At 37.4% G+C, this 27,583-nt stretch overlaps 1 protein-coding gene across 1 annotated transcript in view; it reads left to right on the forward strand.

Moving 5' to 3' along the window:
* Window positions 1-27,583, forward strand: part of ASXL2 (ASXL transcriptional regulator 2) — a 129,813-nt gene that overhangs the window by 19,499 nt on the left and 82,731 nt on the right. The window contains exons 2-3 of the mRNA XM_030858207.2: window positions 26,792-26,874; window positions 27,078-27,080. Of these exons, the coding sequence (XP_030714067.2) occupies window positions 26,792-26,874; window positions 27,078-27,080 (86 nt within the window). The remainder of the gene's footprint in view (window positions 1-26,791; window positions 26,875-27,077; window positions 27,081-27,583) is intronic.

The raw sequence follows: 27,583 nt of genomic DNA on the forward strand, positions 1-27,583 counted from the left end.
CTCATACTGAATGTCCTGCCTAGATGACTCAAGGACTTCTGGAATGATTCTGGATTGGCACTGGCCTGTGGAAGGTAGTTTCCATGGGGTATCATCCTTCTCTGTTGCAGGGAATAGCCAAGGTTTCAACAAAAAAATTTGTAAAGTCCTTCAGAGGCTTTCGGAAAATTATGACATTTTTATATTAAGTTTTAACACAGCCATTATTCAGAATATATTAGCTTCCTGGTTTGTTCAGTGTTCTTTATGCTGTATTTCTACAGTAAATTACTTCTGTCTGTATTACGGCAACTAGGATCTATATGTCTGTTGGATCAAGTATTGTTGAAATTGTGTCTGACTTCCCTTCTGACGGGATAGCGGTTTTACTGTTAAAGTATTGAACACCTACCACATATATAGCAGAAGTAATGCTAGCTAACTCAAATCAAAACATGATAACAAATAGGACAAAAAAAAAAGGAAAACAGCCTAATTTTACTAAGCACTTGTGTATGTAAATTGTAAATACAGCAATATAATAAAACAACACACCACGATTAATGAGAATTAATCATTCCAGGAACGCAAAGCTCCTTTGTTTTTAGAAAATTATCATCAAATTATTAGGTCAAAAATGAGAAAACTATATGTAGAGATGTCAAAAATGAGAAACTATATGTAAAGATGGGTACTTGCCCAGCTCCCTAGGCAAGGATTTTATTTTCTAGACTCCCTTGTATGTAGGTGGTGCCAAGTGACTTTTTTTTTTTTTGGCAGTACGCTGGCCTCTCGCTGTTGTAGCCTCTCCCGCTGCGGAGCACAGGCTCCGGACGCGCAGGCCCAGTGGCCACGGCTCACGGGCCCAGCCGCTCCGCGGCATGTGGGATCCTCCCAGACCAGGGCAGGAACCCGTGTCCCCTGCATCGGCAGGCGGACTCCCAACCACTGCGCCACCAGGGAAGCCCCGCCAAGTGACTATTTTAAAAGTGAAATGTCAGCATAAATAATGTGTGTCACTTCTGGGTCAAGGTATTTAAGAGCAGGATGTGCCTACTGAATAGAAACCATCTGCACTGAACTGTTAATAATTTAGTTCACAGATGAATAACTGTTTATAACTGAATAATAACTTGTATTGTGTTAAGCTAATGAAATTTTGGGATTTGGTTATAGCACCTAGTGTTACCTAACAGGTATGAGCTATATGATTATCTCACATGTCAAAAAAGCAGTTATTTAAATTCAATATCTGTTTAAAACCTTTCAGTTAAAAGGAAGTGTTAAAACACATACATACCCAGGCAGGTAAGCTTAAGTAGAATTTCTTTCTCTATATGGGTGACTTAGATATAATTGACTCTGTGTTTGGTTTACTTAAATTTATTTTCCTCCTAAAATAGTAGTCTTGGGAATAGTGGAAATAAACTCAGCATATTGCCCGTTAAAAAAAAAAAAAAAAAGACACAACAAAACTTCCATTACCTGACCACTTTTTTTTTTTTTTTGAGTTTGGGCAGAAAGATGCTTTTATAACATAAAGACTGTTTTAGCCTAACCGCCAGCATGATAATGGTGGTGAAACACTAGAGACAAACAGTGGAAAAATTAGACCTACGACAAGAAAACTTGCTATCACTACTTTTATTTAGCATTGTTTTAGAAGTTGTAGCCAGTGTAGTTAGGCATGAAAAATAAATGAGGTGTGAGGAAGAAAAAAAGTATTGCTGTTTGCAGATATTATGATTGCTTATTTAGAAATCCCAAAAGAATCAACTAAAAATCTGTTAGAGATTTACATAAGAGTTCAGAAAGGTGATTGTTAAGTAAACATATAAATAGAGTTCCTATATACCAATAATTAACAAAAATATTATGAAAAATATATTTAGTAATATGTTGAATAAGAAATATACAGGATCTAGGTGAAGAAAATAAAAATTCTGGGAAAGGATGGAAAAATTGAAGAGAGCCAGTTTGCACCTGGATTGGAAGAATCATTATGATGAAGATTTTAGTTCTTGTCAAGTAAATTTAAAAGGTAAAGCAATTCCACTCTGACAAATCAAAAGTTCATTTGGGTTAGAATATATATATATATATATTTTTTTGCAGTATGCGGGCCTCTCACTGTTGTGGCCTCTCCCACTGCAGAGCACAGGCTCCGGACGTGCAGACTTAGTGGCCATGGCTCATGGGCCCAGCCGCTCCGCGGCATGTGGGATCTTCCCGGACCGGGGCACGAACCCGTGTCCCCTGCACTGGCAGGTGGACTCTCAACCACTGCGCCACCAGGGAAGCCCTAGAATATATTTTTTTTAAAGAAGTGTAGTGAGGCATAAATTATATTACTAGAGATTAACATGTATAGCAAAGATACAGTGATTAAAGCAAGATGGCAATGATGTGGAACTAGAAAAGACTGGTGAATAGAATAGATGTGAAAGCCCCAAGGCAGTCAGGTATATCTAAGAATTCAGTAAACAGGTAATGTTGAAATCTAATCATCTTGAGAAAAAAACTTATATCCCTGCTTCATACCGTACATTAAAACAAATTACAGAAGGGTTGACGTTTATTGGGCTGTATAAATGTATATGTATACAAGTAATGGGTGCGTGTGGCAAAAATCCCCAGTACTTAAGGGTATAAAGACTTTTACCTCTCCAACTCGCTTTCCAGTGGAAAACACTGATAATGGTTTCTAAGATAAATGGCTAGAAAGTTTCTTCACATATGTATAACACCTCCTCCCCCGCAAATTGAGGAGTCAAATGGTATCTATAATTCTGCAACTTGCTTTTTTCACTTAATAATGTCTGAATGTCTTTGCATATCTGCACATAGAGTGCTACATTGTTCTTTTTCCTCATAGTATTTCATTATGAAAAAATTAAAACAAATTTGAATGAATTTTACAGAGAATACCCTCCATATACCCACCACCTGGGGATTCTACCACTAACATTTATTATCTATCCACATTGCTCTTTAAAAAAAATTGTGGTATAATACACATAACATAAAATTTACCATTTTGATCATTTTAAAGTGTACGGTGTTAAGTATATGCACATAGTTTTGCATAAACTCTAGAATTTTTCATCTTGCAAAACTGAAACTCTACCATTAAACAACTTCCCAACCCCCACTTCCCACAGTTCCTGACAGCCACTAGTCTACTTCCAATTTCTTTGAATATCTTACCTCATATAGGTGAAATCATGCAATGTTTGTCTTTTTATGACTGACTTATTTCATTTAGCGTAATGTCCTCAGGGTTCATCCATGTTGTATCATGTGTCAGAATTTGCATTTTAAGGCTGAATAATTTCATCATAGGTATATACTGCATTTTAAAATTGAGTCATCTGTCAATGGACAGTTGGTTTGTTTCTGCCTTTTGGCTATTTAATAATACTGCTGTGAACATGAGTGTACACAGATCTCTTTGAGATCCTGCTTTTGATTGTTTCAGATATATAACCCGAAGTGATATTGCTAGATCATATAATAATTCTATTTTTAATTTTTTGAGAGGAACCACCAAACTATTTTCCATAGCAGCTGCACCATTTTACATTCCCATCAGCAATGTACAGGGTTGCAGTTTCTCTACATCCCTGCCAGTAGTTGTTATTTCCTGTTTTGTGCGTTTTTTTTTTTTTTAATAGCAGCCATCTTAGTGGGTGTGACGACATCTTATTGTGGTTTTGATTTGCATTTCCCTAATGATTAGTGATTATTTTTATATGATTCTTGGCCATTAGTGTATCTTTCTTAGAGAAATGTCTTACTCAATCCTTTGCCCATTTTTTTTTCTTTTATTAATTTTTATTAGAGTATGGTTGCTTTACAATGTTGTGTTAGTCTGCACTACACAGCAAAATGAATCAGCCATATACATGCATATATCCCCTCCCTTCTTGACTTCCCTCCCATTTAGGTTACTTCAGTGCATTAGTTAGAGTTCTCTGTGTTACACAGTATGTTCCCATCAGTTGTCTATTTTATACATAGTATCAGTAATGTCTGTGTGTCAGTCCCAGTCTCCCAATTCCTCCCACCCTTTTCCCCTTGGTAGCCACGCATTTGTTCTCTATGTCTGTGTCTCCATTTCTGCTTTGCATATAAGATCATCTATACCATTTTTCTAGATTCCACATATATGCGTTATTATACGATGCTTGCTTTTCTCTTTCTGACTTCACTTTGTGTGACACTCTCTAAATCCATCCACATCTCTACAAATGACCCAATTTCATTCCTTTTTATGGCTGAGTAATATTCCATTGTATACATGTACCACATCTTCTTTATCCACTCCTCTGTTGATGTACATTTAGGTTGCTTCCATGTCCTGGCTATTGTAAATAGTGCTGCTATGAACATTGGGGTGCATGCATTTTTTATTTATTTTATTTTTGGCTGTGTTGGGTCTTCGTTGCTGCATGCAGGCTTTCTCTAGGTGCGGTGAGCGGGGACTACTCTTCATTGTAGCGTGAGGGCTTCTCATTGCGGTGGCTTCTCGTTGCAGAGCACGGGCTCTAGACACGCGGGTTTCAGTAGTTGTGGCACATGGGCTCAGTAGTTGTGGCTCATGGGCTTTAGAACGCAGGCTCAGTAGTTGTGGCGCATGGGCTTAGTTGTTCCGTGGCATGTGGGATCTTTCTGGACCAGGGCTCGAACCCGTGCCCCTTCATTGGCAGGTGGATTCTTAACCACTGCGCCACCAGGGAAGCCCTCTAGTTCTCTTTTAAATAAAACCTTGACTGTTTTGTCTCTGAATAAGTGCATTTCACTATGTGTAGACAAGAGTAAGAGACTAAAATAACAGGAATGATTTATATATGTATACACACACATACATATACGTATATAAAATAAATTGCTGAAATTACCCTTTTTAAGTACCTAAGGTAATTGAGAAGGAAGAGTGTCATTGAAATGCTAGCAGACTTCATGGATGAGGAGAGATTTTTATCTGAGCTTGGTTCTTTTTTTTTTTTTTTTTTTTTGGCGGTACGCGGGCCTTTCACTGTTGTGGCCTCTCCCGTTGCGGAGCACAGGCTCCGGACACGCAGGTTCAGCGGCCATGGCTCACGGGCCTAGCCGCTCTGCGGCATGTGGGATTCTCCCGGACCAGGGCACGAACCCGTGTCCCCTGCATCGGCAGGCGGACTCTCAACCACTGTGCCACCAGGGAAGCCCCTGAGCTTGGTTCTTTTGAGCAAGGATGTAGAAGTCCAGATTCTGTTCGACATTTGGGAAACTCTACAGTCCTAAGACAATTGCCTTGTCTTGGTAGCTTCAAGGCGATGCTTTGGCTAGTTTCTGGGAATATTTTGTCACATAGTTCTGTAGTTTTACAAAGCTTAAATGAAAAATATCATGTGAAATTTTTGTTGTTGTTGTTGTTGGCTATAGTATGGTTACAAGCTTTTTGTGAGTAGTAGGCTAATCATTGCCAGTGTTCACCATAATTTGCTTTACTGTTATGAACCCATGTGTATGGATTCAGAATATAGATTTGTCATTTACTTCAGGAGTTCCTAGTCTTGATCTAGCAATGAGTTCTGTCTCAGGACTGTTTTGAAAGTGGTAGAAAACCTATCCCAAAGTAGTAGAAGGAAGAAAAGGGAATTCATTGGTTTATTTCTGAAAAATATGGAGGAAGAGCTTCAGGTATGCTTGCATTCAGTCTTTAAATAATCGCATTGTCAAGATTTTGTTTCTCTCTCTCTCTTTCCCTCTCTCTCTCTCTCTGTTTGTCTTGGGGGTGTTAGAAAGCTGTTAGCTTCAGTCTCACACTATTCAAGTTTAAGTCCAGTAGTTGCTGGGGAAAAAAAAAATGTCTTTTACCTGTTATTGTGCTCCTTTAGTCTTAATTTGAGTGTTGTCCCCATTTCTAAACCTGTTAACTGTGGTCAAGAGGTTGGTTTCACGCTTTATTGTTAGTCTTGGCTCCCACCATACAGATTGAGAATGGAGGAGGGGGTGAATATGCAAAAGAAAACCAGGGCCTTTTACCAGAAGAATGTTGAATGGTAGGTAAGTTGCTAAAAACACAAATCTACCTTAGTCTTCTTGGGGTCTGTGGACTAGCAAAAACTAACCATAAAAATTATATTTTTTTTTCTGAGAAGAGTCTTCATAGCTCTCATCAGACTTTCAAAGGGGTCTGCACCCATGAGAAAGGTTAAGTATTTTATGGGTCTGGGGAGAAAAGGGCATATTAACTGAGGATAGGTACATTACCAAAGGTGTACTTGAGAGTCATTTTTGAAAGACAGTGGAATTGGATTAAACTTAGTCCAGTGAAAATAGTATGTTGAGGAGAGGAGAGTATAAATTTGGATGTTGTAGATGACTTTTAGGTGATGGAAGTATAGAATATGTTCAGATATTTGTTGAAATCAAATATGGTAAAAAAAATCAAGTAGTTTAAGAGAATAAGTGAAATACATTTACATATAATAAATTGCTTCCTTTTTCATAATTATACCTTTCATTTACTTCTTTGGTCTAGGTATTAGAGTTGTGCTTTCCTTCTTGGTCCAAGATTTTTTTGGCATAGGGATTAAAAACAATTTTAATGACTTTAGTGGTTTTTTTTGTTTTGTTTTGTTTTTGGGGCTGCACCGTGAGGCTTGTGGGATTTTAGTTCTCCCACCAGGGATTGAACCTGGGCCCTGGCAGTGAAAGCGCTGGACTGCCAGGGAATTCCCTTATTTTAGCTTTTGTAATTTATGGTTTTATTGCATAAGAATCAGAACATGTTTGAACACTTTGTGGGTTTTGTAATTATTGAGGTGTCCTAATACATAGGCAGTTTTCCTAACAATTCCATTAGTGATTGGGAGAAAAAGACTTTTTTGAAGAGTTTAAAGTTCAGTATATCTTTGAAATCACGCTTACTGCTTTTATTATTCATATACTCCTATTTCTGTCTTGTAATCATAAATGAGAATTGTAGTAGATGGAAAGTTGGGATAAGAGATGCACCCTAACTTTAATTAGGATCTATGATTGCGATCCCAATTCCATTTTTTAGTGAATGGTGTAGCCCACTTCATTTTATTGGAAAAATTTTTCAGGGATGGCCTAATAACCCTAGAATTTGGAACCTACTTTTTAGCTTAGACATAGAATCCTTCGATTGAAATTCTTCTGTAGTAGTAACACGTTATATTTATAGAGTGCTACTACCAGCCTTGGTTTCCTCCTCCTATTCCTTCTCCTTTGTTGGCTGAACCCTGTATGAAATCTTGATCCTCCAATGTGGACAAGAGTTGGGCACATTAGAAATGTATGTAAGCAAAGGAAAATTACATGTTTTGAGCTGATAGAAATGTTTTAAGGAAATGTCTCAAAGTGCAGGTCTTTTAATTTTTTTGTTAGGGATTGTTTATTTTTGTGAACTATGGACACTTTAAACTAATTTACCCTTTTCTTTCCCCTTGATTATCTGGCTAGTAATGTGCCTTGTGGAAAGTTTAAAACAAAAGTGTAAAGAAGCAGGAAAAAATTATCTTAAAATTAATTCTATCACATAGAGGCATATTCTTAGTCATTTCAGGGTCAGAGTTCCCTTTTGGAATTTAATGAAAGCTGTGAATCTTCTCTCCAGAGATACAGGCACTAAATACTGTACATAACTCCAAAGGAGTTCATGGAATCCTGAAGCCAGCTGTGTATCCTATGGGCCTAGACTCTAAGTTAATAACTCTGATCTAAGGTAATACCATCAGCATTTTGACATTTATTTCTAATCCTTGTGTTTTTTTCTTAACTGAAATCTTAATTGTGTAATCAGTTTTGCTTGTGGTTTTTGTATATCATAAGCATTTCCTCACCACTGAAAACTCTGCTTACAGATATCTTTAATGACAACATAATATATCATTGTTTTCAATTTAGAAATAGTTTATTGGGTTCCTCTTATGTTTCAGGTGTTGTCTAACTGGAGGGCCATAAAGATAAAAAGGCTTGTGGTTTCTGCTTTGCTCTTGAACTACAGATCTCTTTATGAGGGGAGTTAAGTTGGTTTACTTTATTATCTTAACATTGGGAATTTAGGTTGTTTACTTTTACAACTGTTAGAAATAGTACGACAGTGCTCACCTTTGTGCCTCGCTCTCTTGTGTATTTCTGTTATTTTGCTTTTGTAGATTGCTAGAAGAAAAGTTGCTGGGTAAGAGGATGCCACTCTTTGAAAGACCCTTCAAGTTACATGTTCACTAAATTGCTTTCCAGAAAGTTGTGTTAGTTTACTTTCCCAGCTGTGTAGTGTGTAAGTGCCTGTCTTACTCAACCCTCGAAGGATTGAATATCACCAGTTTTGAAAATTTTTGCTGTTTTGTTAGATGACAGATAAACTTTCAGATATAGAAAGGAGCAGAGAGTTATGTCAGGTACAGAGAGCAGCCTGTGGAGAGGTGGGACGTTGGCAGTGTGAGTGTTGCAGGACACTGGAAGATTCTGTTATGGTTTATTTCTTACACAGCTAGTGCTCCATATTAAACCAACTCTTGTTACCAACTTCTCAAGATAGAGGCTGGCAGCAGTCTCTAAAAATGACTTAATACAGGACGTTTAATGGAATAAGCTATAGTCTCTGCTACAGTGCCTGGTTCCAAGGCCATAGGTTCATCATTTCCCTCCAATTCCATGTATTCTAGATTTCCTTCACCCTTGGCCAGACTTCAGCTAATCTAGGTTGCTTGCCTGGTAGGGTGACCCAGACGATTGTTCCTGAAGGGACTGAGCCCCTGTTTGCCTTTCCCTTATTCATGCCTTTGCCTTATGCTGCTGTTGCCTGTTATTACCAGGCTTGGAAGTGCTGAGAACCACCTAACTAGTACGGTTAGTTATCCCAACATTACAGTAACTCCTTTTTTTTGCCTCCTGGTCCATCAGCATGAGGAGCCCAAAGTGACCAACAGTTGTTAACTTCAGATTCAGATTAAAAGCCCTCTGATTAAAAATGTTTCCCCATGGGAATAAAGATCTCTAATTCTAGCAGAGCCTAAAGTTGCAGGAATGGGAAACGAATTCTTTTATTTACTCACTAGGGTTATAGGAACCAATCCTATTTCTATTCACACCTCTGTACTGTACTTTTAGGATGCATTTACTGTATTTTGGAGGCCATTCCAGTGTCCTCTCAGGCTTACTGCTTCTTGGTGATATAGTGTATGGTGAGATCAGTGCTCACTGCCCATTGTTAAATTTTGTTCATTGTAAAGAAAAGAATCACTTGGTCTGAGGCAGTGTTTGCCCCATGTTCGTAAACTAGGTACATTTGGCTAGTGGTGCTGGCTGAGGCACTGAAGGCAGGGAAGGCAAACTTATCAGAATGGTTGTCAGTGCCAGTAAGGACAAATTGCTGCCGCTTCAGGGTGGAGGAGGTCCAGTGTAGTCAACTTGCCATCCAAATGCTTAGCTCATCTCTTTGAGGGATTGTAACAAATAGGGGGCTCAGAGTTTGCCTTTGCTGATGACAAGTTGTGGACACTCAGCAGCAACAGTAGCTAAGCTGTGTCAGTTTTGAGAGAAGAAGGCTATGCTGATGGGCTCATGCATAGCCTTTGTCCTTGTCACCATGACTTCTTCCTTTGTGGGCTTATTGTACATGTACAAGTGGTTTAAGATAGGATCTGGAACATTTATTCAATAGCAACTCCACTTTCCCCAGCAGTTGGTTTAAAATTGCTAACTCCAGTAAGGTTGCTAACTCCCTTGCTCTTCTGGACTGCCCTGTTGCTTTTTGGGCTCCCTTGGTATAGGAGAGGTTCCTGAGGCAGGAAAGTGGAGAGACTTATGGAACCTTGAGATAGGCTACTATCAGCATGAGTTGGACACTGTGAGTTTAAGTGGGAATTGCCTACAGCAACTGAGGCTGAGTTCATCCGTGGGCTGAGGAGTTGTGATACAGGGTACTAATTGTTTCTGCTGTATACTATACAGAAGAAGGGAAGCAGCCCCCCAGTCCATCGTTAGAAGACTGGTTGAATAAATTGTGGTATTTTCATATAATGGAATATTATGCAACTGTAAAAAAAGCTTTTTATATAAACATAAAGACCTCTAAGATGTATTAAATGAAAAAGGTCATGTATTGGAATATTGTATATGCCTTGCTGCCTTTTGTTTGCAAAAGTGAGAAAAAATATATTTGTGTTTGTTTATGATTGCTTTAATGCTAGAAGGATATACAGGAAACTAATAAGTGTCTGAGGAGGGGATGGGCGAGAATGGGAGGGAGATGGGACATGGGGGAGGAGCTAGGGGAGAATGGGAAGGGATGGAAGATGAGGGGAATGAAACATTTTACTTTATGCCTTTTTTTTTTTTTTAACATGTTACCTGGTTTTTCATTTGTTTTGTAAGTGAAACCACCCTGATGAAATACTTATTATTAGGTTTGAATTTTATTTTCCATGTGGCTATATAAACTAAAACTTCTTTGAGCTAAACTAATCAAATAGATATTAAATATTCCCATGCCTGGCAACTTGTCAGTCAGTTCTCAGCTTAAATGTTGCATGGTCATTGAGCCTGACCACTCAGTTGAACCCTCTCTCTTCCCATTCACTGTCAAACTTGTCACCCTGTTTTATTTTGTTTATTGTACTTATCACTATCAGAAAAAAAATTTTTGCTTACATATATATATATACTTTTTTGCGGTATGCCGGCCTCTCACTGTTGCGGCCTCTCCCGTTGCGGAGCACAGGCTCCAGACGCGCAGGCTCAGTGGCCATGGCTCACTGGCCCAGCCGCTCCGCGGCATGTGGGATCTTCCCGGACCAGGGCACGAACCCGTGTCCTCTGCATCGGCAGGCGGACACACAACCACTGTGCCACCAGGGAAGCCCTGCTTACATATTTATCGTTTGTTTCTACTACTAGAATACTAACTTCTCTAAAAGCAAGGACTTGCTGTATATTTTCCACCATTTCTTGGCATCCCATTTTTATTTTTGTTTGTTGGATACAATGGATGCGCTGTCTTTTACCCTAAGGATTTATTTATTTAGCAAGCAGAGAACTTATATTCTTTCTTCTCCTCACTTTCCCTACCTACCAGCCCCCAACTCTCTTCACTGCCTCTGTTGTTTTGATCATTTAAGGTATTAAAACAGTCTGATTCTCAGATATGAGTAAGTTGCGTTTAATACAAATCATAACTTCCATCCTAACCCATTTTCAATTTTTTTTTTCCCTTAATTTGCGCTTCTCTTGAATTTCAGGGAGTGTGGTAAATTTTTCACTATTCATACATTTTGTTTTAATTTCTTTAAATATCAGCTTATTGAGGTATATGCCACCTTTATTGAGGTATAATTTCCGTGTAATACAATACATGCCTTTTAAGCATACAGCTGACTTCTTTCTGACAAATGTATACACCCGTGTAACCACCACCTAATTTCTACTCATTTCCGTTTGTGGATTTGACAAAGCTTGTTAGTTGATACATAAGTGTTTTATTATTTTGTAAGTTTCCTCTGTATTTGAAATATTGCATAATAGGGAGAGTTAAATCTTCTTTACCTTTGTTTCTTTATGTATCTTTTCAGTATTTCTTCTCTCATATTATAGTTGTCCATTTTCCCTTCCCCTACTTGCCCTCTACCCTAGTTGTGAACTGCAGGGCCTGTTTCTTATTCATCTTTGTATCTCCAGTTTTTGGCACTTATGAAGCACTTAGTAAATGTTTGTTACAGTAAGAGTTAATTTTAGGAGTAGTATGGATGTATAACTGATTGAGAGGCAGTATAGCTTGATGCTTAGAAGCAAAGAAGCTTGTCTTCCATCACTTATTAGCTGATGTGACCTTGGGCAAGTTACTTATTTTCTCTGTGCCTCAGTCTTCACATCTGAAGAAAATGCCATAATGGTTATCTACCTCATAGATTTATTGTAGCGATTAAATGAGCTAATATATGTAAAGTACTTAGAACAGTACCTGGCACTTAAATTCTAGATTAGTATTAACTGTTACTATTATTAATTCTTCAGAGTTTTGGGAGAATTAGGTGCTGAGAATTTTTTTTTTGCTTGAACCAGGGAGTGTGCATAACACTTGGATAATCAGGTGAAAAGAATCTAATCTAGCAGATCGGAATGACTTGATAGAGCTGTTCAGAATTGAAGGACCTTTAGGTAAAGCTATACCCCTGAGCTTACAAAGCCAGCCTCTGTAATCTCTGGATATCCGTAGCTACCTTTCTGTATAGATATGTATTTAAATAGTCTCAGTCTATTCTTACATTCAAGTTTCTGCCCCTGAATCTACAAACATATTTGCTTTTGCACTCACCTTTCAGCCTTCTTTTTTGTTAAAAAAAAAAGAGGCATTTTTACTCTTGTCTAAAGGCAGTGTTGCTCCCTGTGTTCTTAATTCCACCAGGCAACCATCACATGTTTTAGACCTATCCTATGATAGGCACTAAGGGGTGCTAGGTGAACAGGACAGGTGGTCCCAGTCCTCGTGCAGCTTATGTACCAGTGGGCAAGGCAGATGATTTAAAATGCAATTATAATAAATACAGTGTGATAAGCACTACTGGGGTGTATGGAATTCTGCTGTAGGAGCACAATTATTTTTGGAAACCATGGGAGGATGAAAATGCCCAAGGAGAGTAGAAATTGAGACAAGAAGAGAATCTTGAGAAGGATCAACATTCAGAGATTGTGGAGAATGAAGAATTGCTGGTGGAGAGGTAGGAGGGAAACAAGGAGAGTCTGGTGTCACAGAAGCTAAACAGAGGAGTGCATCTCAGGACAGAGGTAGTTAGTGATCAACAGATACTGCTCAGCAGCCAGGTAAGGTCCTTTTCCCTCTTTAATTTTCAGATATTTGGCTCTATCCGTATTCCCTACGTCTCAGTTCCATGCTTCCTTATTATTATCTGTTCAGCTCCTGAACTTCTAGTAAGTGTTTGTTTAGTGAGTTTGGTAGGTGAGGGATACTGCATCCTCTGAATTCATTTGTTTTCTAGTGTCAAATTATAAGTAGCACAAGTTTGGATAAAGAGAGATTTGTCAAACTCTGAATCTATTTGCCTCTGGTATTGGCATGGGGAGAGTCGGTATAGCTAGGGATACCTCTGTTTCCTTTTATCCTGGTTCAGTGAAACTTGTTCAGGTCCATTTGACAAAACAATTATTCTTTGATTCCATGTTTCCCTTCTGTGTTCTGGGAAGAGTTGTTTCAACTCCTTGTTGCCACCTATGGCCCTCCCATTGAGTGCTGACCCCCCGCCCCCCCACCATTTGTTCGGTAGCATAGTCTCATCACTTCTCATTCTGCATGTTTCCTGGGGGACCTCATTCACTACTGTGACATTAAATTAAAGCTTTTGGACAGTAAATAAGTCATAAGACACTGCAGTAAATCTGTAAAGATTACCATGTCTATTTTTTAAGATTTATTTATTATTTATTTATTTAATTTATTTTTGGCTGTGTCGGGTCTTGGTTGCTGCACGCTGGCTCTTTGTTGTGGTGCGCGGGCTTCTCTCTAGTTGTGGCGTGTGGGTTTTCTCTCTCTAGTTGTGGCACTCAGGCTTCAGGGCGCGTGGGCTCTGTAGTTTGTGACACGCGGGCTCTAGTTGGGAAGCGGGAGCTCAGTAGTTGTGGCCCGCAGGCTTAGTTGCCCCGTGGCACATGGGATCTTTGTTCCCTGACCAGGGATGGAACCTGCATCCCCTGCATTGTAAGGTGGATTCTTTACCACTGGACCACCAGGGAAGTCCCAAGAGTACCGTGTTTTTATATGTATATTTTAAATGTAAAATAAAATTTTCCAGACTACACAAAAGTTAGCTTCTACATATCTGTGTATATGAATGTAATGAACTCGTAAGTGCAGCAGTAATTGAAATACTGCTGTTATTTAGGCGAGAATTGAACCCAAATTTAGGAGCTGTTTACATTATTCTTGAATACTCAGAAAGTATAAGTTTTGTATCCTTTTCTTAGCTGGATGTAAGAATCTACAAGTAAAGAAATAGATGTATTAGGTACACTTTAGAAAAACAGATTTATTTTATCATACTTTAATTCTGTGTAGTGTTGATTTTAATTCTTCTGAACAGTTATTCAGTTTGCCATAAAAAAGTTCCTAAAAATTGTTTTGTAGATTAATGAACAATTCCAATGGAATAATGTTTTGTTTGATAAACACTGCCCTCCTGTGGTTAAAGTAAACTAAATGTTTTGTGAAACTACTATAGTCTTTCCACTTAAATTAACTCCTGGTAAAATAATGTAATAGTAATAGCTATACAGTAATAGTGTTGTAATGGTAATGGAGTATGGTATTTTTGCTCAGAAATATATGTGGCCGTTTTGTTTTCCTCTCCATCTCTCTCTCTTGGGTTTCTCTAGTGTGCCTCTGAACATTTTTTCTCACTGTTTATGTACAATTTCTTATAATTAAAAGAGTTAATTGTAAATGGAAAGATGGAGGAATATTAAGCTATTGAAGGGAGGGAAACTGCACTTAAACATAGACGTGCTAAAAGAAATCAAAAGAAAAGACCAGTGAGTTATAAGACATGAAACTAATAAAAGCCTCCATGGAAAAAACAGTAATGAAAAGATGAATAATAAAAGGGAAAAAGTATTTGCAGTAAATGTGACAGTAAAAGTTTTAATATATTTAATAATTTAATATGAAAACTAGAGCTCATACAAGTTATATATATACAAGCAGACAGTGGTTATGAATAACCAGTTTACAAGTGAGGAAATACAGTAATTAAAGCACAAAAATATATTAAAATTCATAATGGTATTCCATAAAATGGTATTCATAATATTCCTAATGGTGTGTCAGATAAACAAACAAAAAAACCCCATTCACTTTTGGAGTATACTAGAAAAACTAGCTAATTATTCTGATAATTAATAAATAGGACAGAATCAAGCACTTATCCTGCTTTTTTCTATATGAGTTGTATGTACTTCAGATAACCAACTAGTAGATGGAGGAAAGCATTTATTTTTAGAAGGATTCTAGCTTATAAATGAAGAAGGAAAGATAGGCTATCACCATTTTTCAACACCTAAATAATGAGTCTGAATAGTGGCTACTAATCAGTGGTTACTAAAGCAATTAGGTTGGAATGCTGATGGGAAACTTTGTAATGGGTGGATCAGGAGGACATCTGTTCCCCTGATTCATCTTGACATCTCAAAAAAGAGACCACAGATATTTTGTGTGTTCTCATGTGTGTGGGGTGGGGGGGAGGGGGAGGGGAAGTAAAACAACACTGTCTATGAAGTTCTTTTGGTAAAACAAAATCTGAATCTGAGCAGCCCTCTAGGTAATTCTAATTTTCAGGAAATATGAGGGACAGAGTACCATACAATTAGCAAAATACAGAATGTGGGAAACTATAGTACAGTTTTCTTGGTTTCTTCAGTAAATAAATTGGAAGAAAACAAGGAGAAATCCATAGATTAACAGAGACTTTAAGATGTGTGTTAACCAAATGTGGTATGTATGGGTCTTCTTTGGATACCGATTTGAACAAACTAACTGTTAAAAGTGTTTTTCCCCCCATGAAAATTGAAGACATTGTGTAAATAATTTGATAATGAAGGAACTATAGTTACATTCTGAGGTATAAAATGGTATTTTTATCTTTAAAAAAATGAGTCCTTATCCTTTTTTAGAGATCTGTACTAAAGTATTTATGAATGAAATGTTTGAGATTTGCTTCAGGATAATCCACTTTGTAGAGGTAGAGTGGCTGGAGGTGTAGATGAAACAAAGTAAGCCATGTGTCGACAATTGTTGATTGCAGTGTTCCCAATAATTTTTTTTTTCAAAACAATTTTTTTTTAAAATTTTTTGGCCACACGTCAAGGCCCGTGGGATCTTAGTTCCCCGACCAGGGATCGAACCCACACCGCCTGCAGTGGAAGTGCAGAGTCTTAACCACTGAATCGCCAGGGAAGTTCCTCTCTACTTTTGTATATGTTTTAAAATGTTCATACTAAAAAGTTAAAAAGTAGAATACTTAAGTCTTTAGTTGAAAAACATTTCTCTTTCTCTCCCAAACTAAATGATTTATAGTTTTAAATATTGAGAAAATTTAGCGTAAATAATTTTCTAAATTAAAATTAATTTCAGATGCCTAGTATGTAAAGGTACTAGTCATAAACTTTTTTTTTTTTAAGGAAAGTAAACATCCCTTAAGCAGTTTTTTTTTTTTTTTAAATAACTTTATTTATTTATTTATTTTTAACTTTGGCTGCGTTGGGTCTTCGTTGCTGCGTGCAGGCTTTCTCTAGTTGCAGAGAGTGGGGGCTCCTCTTGTTGCAGAGCACAGGCTCTAGGCGCACGCGGGCTTTAGTTTGTGGCATGTGGGCTCAGTAGCTGTGAGCTTGTGGGCTGCAGAGCACAGGCTCCATAGCTGTGGCGCCTGGGCTTAGCTGCTCCACAGCATGTGGGATCTTCCCGGACCAGGGCTTGAACCCATCTCCCCTGCATTGGCAGGCGGATTCTTAACCACTGTGCCACCAGGGAAGTCCCAAGCAGTTTTAACTAACTGGTTTCTTCTATTTTATTTCTTGAAAAAACAGTATACCTAGAAAATCAATGAAATTAATTTTCATTAAAAAGGCACACAAATTTTAGGTCTCTATTTCCAATAGCTTAATGTCCTATGTCAGCATACTTAAGTATTTTTATATAAATAGTAAAATTCACCCATATTAAAATAAAGTAATTCCTTGCTCTAGATAATAAATCAAAATATTTTTATTATTACCATTACCATGGATAATATAAATGTTTTAAATTCTAAATAGAGTTCATTCTGATAGTGGATTAATAGTTACCTTTCTATTAAGATTTGATATGCCAGAGAAATTTTTATTAATTTCCATTTTGTAGCTTCTTGGACAGAAAGCCACCAGTTCAGATGAACAGTAGGGCAGCCACATTCCCCAGTTTGCTCATCACCACTTTTCTGGTAGAGTTGGGATTTGAACTCTGATATTCTGCCTCATTATGATGAATTAATCAAAATATTTTTGCATATGAATGTAAGTGCCTTATTCTGTGCTATTTTGTGCTTGTTTTTCTTGCAGAATAGCTTAATATCTAGTCTTTATATTTGGATATCTGTAATGTAAATAGGATTTAAAGAACATATAAATGACTTTATAGGGACTGAAGTCTTGGCATTTAACTTAAAGCTGTTTCATATTTTTGTAAATTTTAGTTTTTGTCTAATGTTTAGTATTATTGGCAGTATAGGGCATTGTTAACTACTTGTGAAAAAAAATAGTGGAAAAATCAAAGGGGCAGCTGGAGAAAAACATGCTATCTTTTGTATTTTTCATCCGCCTTAAGAATACTGGTGAAATTTTAGATCGGGATATCAAATGTGAACTGGAAAAGATTTTTGTCATATAATTTATTAGTAATAACAAAAGCTACCATTTATGTCACTTGTGCTAAGTTAAGAATACTGCAGAATGTTTTACTTAATGTTCCTATCTATGAGGGTGTTACTACCCTCATTATACAGATGAAGGGTTAAGATTGAGAGCTTTTAGTCATCAATATTATGTCTTAGAGCTATTAGGTGCAGGCTATTTGAGCTCTATACACTTTGAAGCACTTTCATATTTTGCATCGATTAAACTTTTTCCCCCCAACTGAAACCTCTTAATTATGTTAATAACATCCTTTACAGAGACCACCAAAACTGAGTCTTAGTCAATCCATTGTATGCTGGTTTGGAGTATTTGTTATAAAAACTTGAAATGTGGAAGAAAATAAAGCAAATCCCACATTTGTAGTATTATGTAAATTTGTGTCATACATTTTAGTATTCAGGATTTCCTAATGATAGTAACAGTAAAATTTAATTGCCAGGTAGATGATTATATCAGTTTCCCTAGAAATCCCTTCTATTTTTTGATTAAGGCAAGCATAACACCTGTTGCACAAAGTGTTTTTCTTGTATCAACTCCAGCATTTTTCAGTATGGTTTACAAAAATCTCTATATCTTCCCACTTTTCTTAAGCAGAAGTTGTAGCAACAGAGTTCTTAGACTTCAGTGGCAGTATGTTTTCTTCCAGTAACCAAATGGGCTGTTTGAGGGGGAGTTCTGTGTTAGAAGTGAATCGGCCTGGAATAGCAACTAAATATAAAGCCTCACTTATACCCACACCAATGCTTTTTAAGTCTTTTAAAAATTAATTAATTAATTTTTGGCTGCGTTGGGTCTTCGTTGCTGTGCGCAGACTTTCTCTAGTTGTGGTGAGCGGGGGCTACTCTTCGTTGCGATGCGGTGGCTTCTCTTGTTGCGGATCACAGGCTCTAGGTATGCGGGCTTCAGTAGTTGTGGCATGTGGCTTCAGTAGTTGTGGCTCGCAGGCCCAGTAGTTGTGGCGCACAGGCTTAGTTGCTCCACGGCATGTGGGATCTTCCCAGACCAGGGCTTGAACCCGTGTCCCCTGCAATGGCAGGCAAATTCTTAACCACTGCGCCACCAGGGAAGTCCCTACACCAATGCTTTTGATGCATTTTTGCTTTTGTCCAATAGGTTGTGCATTTTCACTCTTTTAATTTGTTGGCAGAAATAAATTTTGTTTAGGTAGAGTTGTAATTTTATCTGACAAATCATTGAATATACTACTTTCTGTAATGGAAATAAAAGGAATGTATTTCTGATGTTCAAACAGACCTCTGATTTTTTTTGCGTGTGATGTAGCTATTAAATTTTATAATTTTATTTTATTTATTTTTTAGGGGGAGGGGTGCGCGGGCCTCTCACTGTTGTGGCCTCTCCCGTTGAGGAGCACAGGCTCCGGACGCGCAGGCTCAGCGGCCATGGGTCATGGGCCCAGCCGCTCTGCGTCATGTGGGATCTTCCCAGACGGGGGCACAAACCCATGTCCCCTGCATCGGCAGGCGGACTCTCAACCACTGCGCCACCAGGGAAGCCCTATAATTTTATTTTTTAATCTGATTTTTATTTAGATCACATAGCTTATTTCAAAAAGAGGAAATATGAAAGTCTAAAAACGTAGGACAAGTTCAACTTCATTAGTAACTAAAATTAAAAATTTTTTATATATTTTTTCAAATAATTACCAAGGATTTAAAAAGTAATATGAATGTTGGTTAATGGTTAACAGTAGTGAAACTCCCGTACACATGGTGGAAAGCAATTTGGCAATATTATATATTAAAATAACTTTATACAGCAGTTCCAGTTGTTAGAAGACTTTGAAAATAGTCAGAAGCACTTGGTGGCATTTGTTACAGTTAAAGAAAAAAAAAAGGAGACAATAGCACACATTTATTGAGAATTTTATATATCCTCAAATTCTGAGCTAAGCAGCTCAAAATAAAATATTCTGTTTGTCTCCCATGGCCACTCCATGAGTTATAGATGTTTTTCTTGTTTTGATTTTACTGATGAAACTAAGACCCAGAGATTAACTTTCTAAGGTCACAGAGCTTTAAATTTTAGAGTCAGGTATAAAATTAAGATCTGTCTCACTCTAAACATGTGTTGGTAACCATCGGGAAAGAGTGCCTATTTAAGCAGTCTAAATGTGCAACAGTAGGAAATGGATTAAGTGATTTAGTGTGTATATGTATGTGTGTGGGTGTATATATGTATATATATCAATCAGTGGAGTATCATGCTGCTATGAAATATATCAATAATAACTGTTGCAAGATTTGCAAAAAGGGCTTTTAAAAAGAGGTACAAACTAGTATATGCAGAAGGATGTCAACTGCAAAATGTTATAGAAAAAAACCTGTGGAAGGGACAGCCAAAATGTTAAATCCTATTCTCTCATGGCAGAATCCCCCTTTGCATATAATTTGAGGTGGGGGGGGAGTATGGTCTAAATTTTCTAGAATGAATATGTATTACCATTGGGGGGAAGCCCTTGTTGCTTTATATATGGTATATATGACTGTGTATAGGTTTAACTCAGCACATGAAATGAATTTCTGTGTGGAATACTATGAAATACCACTGTAAGTTGGTGGAACACCCTTGTCTAGAGTTTGAGAACCACAGTTTGAGAAATACAAAGAATCTTCCTAGGCCCCACCAGGATCTTATTTTTCAGTTTTATGTTCTTGTTCACTATCAAAGACACAGCCAGGAACCCATCTCTTAAGATATTGACTTAATTATAGATATATGTGGGGGCTGCCATTTGCATTAAGCTAGTTTTGTCACGTTTCAGAAAAGACCTGTGAGAAAAAGGTCTGTATCTGATCTTTATACTTGATGGTCACAATCCCCATCTTAACCAAAATATCAAGCAACGTTTCTGCAGTCCTCTTAGTTTTTCTGCCTCAGCAAGTAAGAACCTACCCATCATTCAGCAGAAGCATAGTTTTCATCATTCCAATGCATATTTTAGTTGATAAAAGAAAATTTTTTTCCTCATTGAAATCTTTGCTTTATATAAAGCTTTGTTAGTACCCTCTTTAGTGTGGGGAATTAAGAGTTCTGACATCTTAAGTTTAGGCTATGCTATTCTCTTGAGTCTTCCTTTCCTTTCTGGTAAAATTATAACTAAACCTGCTCTGCTGTTTCTTGGATTGTTGTGAGGGGCATATGAAATAGAATGGCTACATGATGTTTGTAACTGTAAGGCAGTTGTATGTAGGAATTAAGAGAAAGATGTAAAATTTTTGTATGTATTATCTGGGCAGCACTATAGGAAGATATGTCTTTAATGTTTGGGGTGAGCTCGAGTTTTTCTTTGAAAGGGATATCAGTCTTTTGTGTTCTTTTTTGGCCATCTTTTATGTGTATATCTCTACGTAAGAACTCTTTTTATGTTACGTAAATTGGTACAGCATTATGGAAAACAGTTTGTAGGTTCCTCAAAAAATTAAAAATAGAACTACCATATGATCCAGCAGTCCTACTTCTGGGGATATATCCGAAGGAAATGAAATTACTGTCTTGGAGAGATATCTGCACCCTTGGTTCATTGCAGGATTTTTCACAGTAGCCAAGACATGGAAAAAACGTAAGTGTCCAACAACAGATGACTGGATAAAGAAAATTTATATATATATGTATGTAATAATATTATTCAGCCATAAAAAGAGGAAAATGTACCATATGCGACAACTTAGGTGAACCTTGAAGGCGTTCTGCTAAGTGAAATAAGTCAGACAGAGACAAATACTGCATGATCTCATTTATATATGGAATCCAAAGAAGTTAAACTCTTAGAAACAGTGTAGATTGATGGTTACCAGGAGTTGAGTGGTAGGAGAAATTGGGAGATGTTGGTCGAAGGATACAAATGAGCAGTTATAAGATGAATATGTTCTGGGGATCTGATGCACAGCATGATGACTATAGTTAACAATACTGCATTATATACTTGAAATTTGCTTACAGAGTAGGTCTGAAATGTTGTCATCACACACAGAAAAGGGTACCTGTGTGAGGCAATGAATGTGTTAATCAACCCTTAATGTGGTAATCATTGAACAATATATATGTATATCAAATCATCACGTTGTACACCTTAAACTTACATAGTGTTATTTGTCGATTATATCTCAGTAAAGCTGGGGGGAAAATCTGGCTAAAGTAATAAAATGTGTGTGTGTGTTTAGCAGTGGTGGTGCTTGTGAGTGTCTGAGTGTATTTTAGAGTGGTCAGGAATATCTCTGAAGAAGTGAAGTGAGGGAGAGAGTCCATGAATCTCTGGGGAAAAACATTGCCAGAGGAGGGAGCAGGTATAGAGACCCTGAATAAGGAATGAATTGGTTATGTTTGAGAAAGGGCAAGAAGGTAATATGAGAAAAGCGAGATGTAGAGTTTCATGTAGAATCTTTTAAACTGTATTGGGAATTCAGATTTTATTTTAATTTTAGTTAATTTTTTTAAAAAAGTGACAGGGAGCTTAAAAATCAGAGGAATAGAGGCTTCCCTGGTGGTGCAGTGGTTGAGAGTCTGCCTGCCGATGCAGGGGACATGGGTTCATGCCCCAGTCCGGGAAGATCCCACATGCCGCAGAGCGGCTGGGCCCGTGAGCCATGGCCGCTGGGCCTGCATGTCCGGAGCCTGTGCTCCGCAACGGGAGAGGCCACAGCAGTGAGAGGCCCGTGTACCGCAAAAAAACAAAAAAAAACCCAGAGGAATATGTAATTTAAGTTTTAGGACGATTACTTAAGTGTCATGTGAATAGATTGGTGAGTCATATTAGGCATAACTTTGGCTGCCTATAACAGTTCCTTAAATGATTTGGAAGTTTATTTCTCTTTCATGCAACAGTCTGGAGGTGTAGTTAGTCCACCGTTCTTAGGGTGCATCCTTATCTGTATGGTTCAGAATGGCTTTGTTACCTCCTCCACTTTAAAATCAACAGGGTGGAGGAAGGGCCAAAGAGGGATGTGTCCCTGCCTTTTGAAAATCTGGGTTTTTGAAGTTATCACTCCCTATCACTCCCCCTCACATTCTGTTGTCCAGAACCTGTATTCCACACCAAGATTTGAGGAAGACTGAAAGAAGACCCCCTGTCCCCAGCCCCCACACAGTGTCTTTTCATATATAGCTATATAATATTGAATTGTGTAGGTATACCAGTTTTGTTAATATCTTATTATTAGATAAGAAGCCTTTAAACTTTTTTCTTTATTGAGTAATATAATGAATATTTTCTTATATTATCAATAGATTGTGTGTACATTTCCATTTCATGGTGTTCATTTACTATTGCCATGTTTTTGCTATCCAAAATAGTAGGGGAAAAAACCATTGAAAAGTGATTTTTTTTGTATTTAATTGTTAGTGAAGTCAGACATTCAATATCGTTTTTCCCATAAAATTTTATTATGGGATATTGAATGTGTACACAAAAGCCAACAATAATATAATATCTTTGTACCCATCTTGTAGCTTCTATAATTATCAGCTTATAGCCAGTCTTGCAATACTTAAACTCCTATCTAAATTTCTTCTTGTGTAATTTTGAAGCAAATCCCCAACATCATATAATTTCATCTGTAAGTATTTCAGTATGCAAATATTTTTTCATATGTCTTTTATCCAGTTGTTTTAACTCTTTTATGAGCTATCTGCTCATGTCCATGGTGTATTTTTTTTCTTTTTCAGTAATTTTATACAATTTTATAATAGTATATAGACAGTAAATACAGGTCCAGTTTTCTGTATGGGCCTTAATTTGGATAAAGGTAGTAAGTTAAATTTTGGACATGTTAAGTTTGAGATGGAACATCCGAGGTTGATGTTTAAAAGCAGTTATAAACGGACTGTGCTGCTTCTTTTCATTTATCAAAATAGGGGTGATTGATGAAGTCTTGGGAATGGATGATTTTATTCAGGGAGGGTTGGAGTGAAAAGCAAAAGCTGCAAAATGATGCTTGTAAAGTATTTAAGGGATGGCCACAGAAAAAGACCAAGAAGAAACATTTTGGGAAAAAAAGGTCTGGAGAGAGCAGTGTCTAAGGAGGGAAAGGTTAATAACATTTATCTGATGTAGTATAGAGCTCAGGGAGGATGACAAACAGAAATATATTTGTTGGATTTTATGACTAAACAAATGAAAAAAGAGATGCAGACCAGGACACAGTGAGCTGTAGGGTGCTGGATATCCCTGAGTTTGAATGCCGACTGCCACTTGTCTTGCTGCATTATGTTTGGAAATTTGCTTATTGAGCATTAGTTATCCCACTTTTTAAATGGGGGTAATAAGGCTTGTCTTTTAAGGTTGCTGAGACGTTTAACTGAGAGAATGATCTGCACTTGTTTGTGTCTTCTTTATAAATGGTAGTTGTTGACATCACATTTTGATACCTTACTGGCTGATCCTAGGATATCTGACTTCAAGTGGTTTCTATTACACAAGTCCTGTATCTGTTGTTTTTGACTTGCTGTACTAATGGATATTCTTTTGATAGTATAGTATAGATTATTCAGAATTGGTTCAATTTTAGCTTTCACTTGCATTTGTTAATTGCCAAGGGTTCTAAGAATAGAAAGTGATTTAGGTATAAGAGAGTTTCTACCTAAAATTTGGATTAAAAATAAAAAAGTAAAGAAACCAGAATTGACTTAAAAGAAGTCAATTTAAAGTAAGCCTGTTAGGACTCCCCTGGTGGCACAGTGGTTAAGAATCTGCCTGCCAGTGCAGGAGACATGGGTTCGAGCCTTGGTCTGGGAAGAGCCCACATGCCACGGAGGCAACTAAGCCCGTGCGCCACAACTACTGAGCCACAGCTACTGAAGCCTGCGCGCCTGGAGCCCGTGCCCCACAACAAGAGAAGCCACCACAATGAGAAGCCCTCGCACTGCAACGGAGAGTAGTCCCCGCTCGCTGCAACTAGAGAAAGCCGGCGTGCAGCAACGAAGACCCAACGCAGCCAAAAATAAATAAATAAATTTAAAAATAAATAAAATAAAATAGAAGTCTGTTAATGGCAAATACTCTTCATTTCCCTTTAATCTAAGAGTGTCTTGATTTCCCCTTCATTTTTGGAGGATATTTTTGCTAGATAGGAATTTTGGAATTAAGTCCTTCCCTTTCAGCACTTAAAAATGTTCTTCACTGTTTCTGCCTTCCATAGTTTCTGATGAGAAACCCACAGTCAGTGGAATTGTTTTTCTCCTAAGTGGAAGGTTGTTTTTCCTTGGCTGCCTTCAAGATTTTAAAATTTTCTTTAGTTTTCAGTAATTTGATTATGATATATCTGGGTACAGGTTTCTTTGAATTTATGTTGTTTGAGATTCATTGATTCTCTTGAAATTGTAAGTGTATATCTTTCACCAAATTTGGGAAGTTTTCTGCTGCTATTTCTTTAAGTATGTTTTCTGTGTGCTACTCTTTATCTTCTCCTTTGGGGACTCTGATGACATGAATGTTAAACCTTTTGATATTGTCCCGTTGGCTTTGTTCATTTATTTTTTCTATCATTTTTCTCTCTGTTCATCAGATTGGATAGTTTCTATTGCTCTATCTTCAGGTTTACTGATTCTCTCCTCTGTTATCTCCCTTCTACAGTCGAGCCCCTCCAGAGAATTTTGGGTTTACTTTGGATATTGTGTTTTTTAGTCTTAAATTTTTATTTGCTTTATACACCACATAGGCACACACACAATAATGTAATGAATCTTACTTCTCTGCTGAGACTCTTAACTATTTTTTTTCCCCCCAAGAATCATCTTTCTGGCTTCTTGAAGCATGGTTATAGTAGCTGCCTTAAAGTCTTTGTCTGAAAATTCCAGAGTCTGTAGCATCTTGGGTTTGTTGTGTGTAGGTTGTCTTTTCTCTTGTGAGTTATTGAGATTTTCCTGGTTCTTCATATGTCAAGTAATTTTGGATCATATATTAGACATTTTGATGTTAACGTTATGATACTCTGTCTCATTTAAATGATATGGAGAATGTTGTTGTTGTTATTACTTTATTTTTAGGGATGGGAGGATTTTTTTAAGCGGGCATTTGGTCTTGTTAGGTTCAGGTCATAAGTTTCTGCCTACCCTTCTGTGCACTAAAATTCCAATGACTAGTTTTCAAAGCCATTGTTTCTATCTGTCCCGCATGTACACCACCGAGTGGCAAATTTGGGAACCTGATAGTATGTTTAGGGTCAGATCCACATAGGCATAGTTCTTGGGTGACCCCAGGAGTGTTTATAGAACTTCATGGTGTCACTTTCTTGAGCTCCTTTCTCTTTGCAAGTTCCCTGACACTTTCTGGCTCTTAGAGACCCTTCTTCCTTGTCCTATGGCTAGATAACTAAGGTTTTCATTTTGGTGTTTTGCTGCACACTTCCACAACTGCATCTGCCTTTGATGCCAAGCAACAGGATGGTGGAGAAAGAATATAAACCATGGGAATTCCCTCCACACTCATGGGATCGGAAGGGATCTGCTTTCTTGAAGTTTTAGGTCCCTGTCCAGCCACTGCTGGTATCATCACTGCCACAGCTGCTGCCTTTGGATTGCTTGGGGGCAGGGTCTGAGAGAAAGGGAAAAAAACCCTCAGAGGATTGTCCTCCCTTTTACTGCTTTTTGGACAAAAAAAAGAGAAGACTTCTCTTGGAGCCATTTCTGTCTGCACTTACTGTGCAGTTCTGAGTTTGGACTGCCCTTGAGTCTACCTAGGGGAAACAAAACCAGGAAACTCACTGCTGGGTTAGTAGTACTTCTAATTTTGGTTTCCTCCCTGAAACCAACTGCTACCATTTTCAGAGTCCTCAGATAGCTGCTCCATGCATTCTGTCCAGGTTTTTAGTTGTATTCGGGAGAGACAGGATAATTTATGCTTATTGCATCATCTTCACCAGAACCAGAACACGGATACCATTTTAATTTCATTATAACTGTATTGTTCTTTTGTTTTGGTTAAGAAATTACTGAGCAACCAAGATGTACTAGACTTTGTTTGGAGATGTAAAGATGGATAATCTTCAAGGTGCTTCCAGTAAGTCCACAGGTAGTCATGTGATGAGGGAGTGGAGGCAGAAAGTAAACATAATTTCACATTATGCATTAATAATAATTGAATTATTAATCTTATCTTTTTTGATCCATTTCTGCTTCAGGATTTGACTTAGGGTTTGTGACTGAAGGAGAGAATATCCTATTTACGTTTCATTAATTTTCCACTTATTATCCAAAAATTTAAGGGATGAAAAGTCTCTGGATTTGTATATGCTGGAGGAAATTAATACATAGCTATAATAAATATAATTTATATATGTAATTATAATAAGAAATTAAAATAATTTACTATTATATACTTGTTTCTCAGGTCTTAGAAAAATATCCCAATACACCCATGAGTCATAAAGAAATTCTTCAAGTTATCCAGAGAGAAGGACTAAAAGAAATCAGGTGAGTTATTTAAGTATTATTAGTAATAATTATAATACTTGATTAGAATATTTTATAGTATATAGCAGTCTACTTTAGTCCTGAAGATTGATTATTTAGTAATAACTGCTTTGTTAATTTATGATTTATTCAGCTCAGATCTTTGGAGTTCTCAGTCATAGCACAGTTACAAAACCAAAAGCAAGTTAGAAAAAAATTCTTAGAAGGTTGCTATCTCCACACCCATGCACTTTAATTCTTAGGAAGGCCTGGAGCCATCTTCAAGCCTTCATCTATCAGTTCAGGCTTTTGATTTAATAAGCTTAGTCATTAGCAAATTTAGAAGTCCTCTAGTTCAGGGAGAATGGTAGATGTAAACAGTCTAGGAAAAAATAACCTTGGCCAAAAAGAATTAAATGGAAAAGATACATAAAGCAGTATGTGTTTCAAGTAATAGTCTTACTATGTTCAAATAAAACAGCCTGGGGTCAATTAATATAGGACCAAAGATAGAACACGCTTTAATTTCTAAGAGCTTTATTATATTACAATAGCACATAATAGTCACTGTTCATAGTCAAGACCCTCTGCCATCAAGAAATATTAAAATTATGGTCATTATATTTTATATGTTAAGGCAGAAATCCGGGTGTCTACATTAGAGATATTTTCATTAAGAGAAAAGGTTACAGTGCTACTAGTTGTTCTCACCTGGGGCTGGTATAGTGCA

Source organism: Globicephala melas, chromosome 12, assembly GCF_963455315.2.
Source record: "Globicephala melas chromosome 12, mGloMel1.2, whole genome shotgun sequence".
Classification (NCBI taxonomy): Eukaryota; Metazoa; Chordata; class Mammalia; order Artiodactyla; family Delphinidae; genus Globicephala; species Globicephala melas.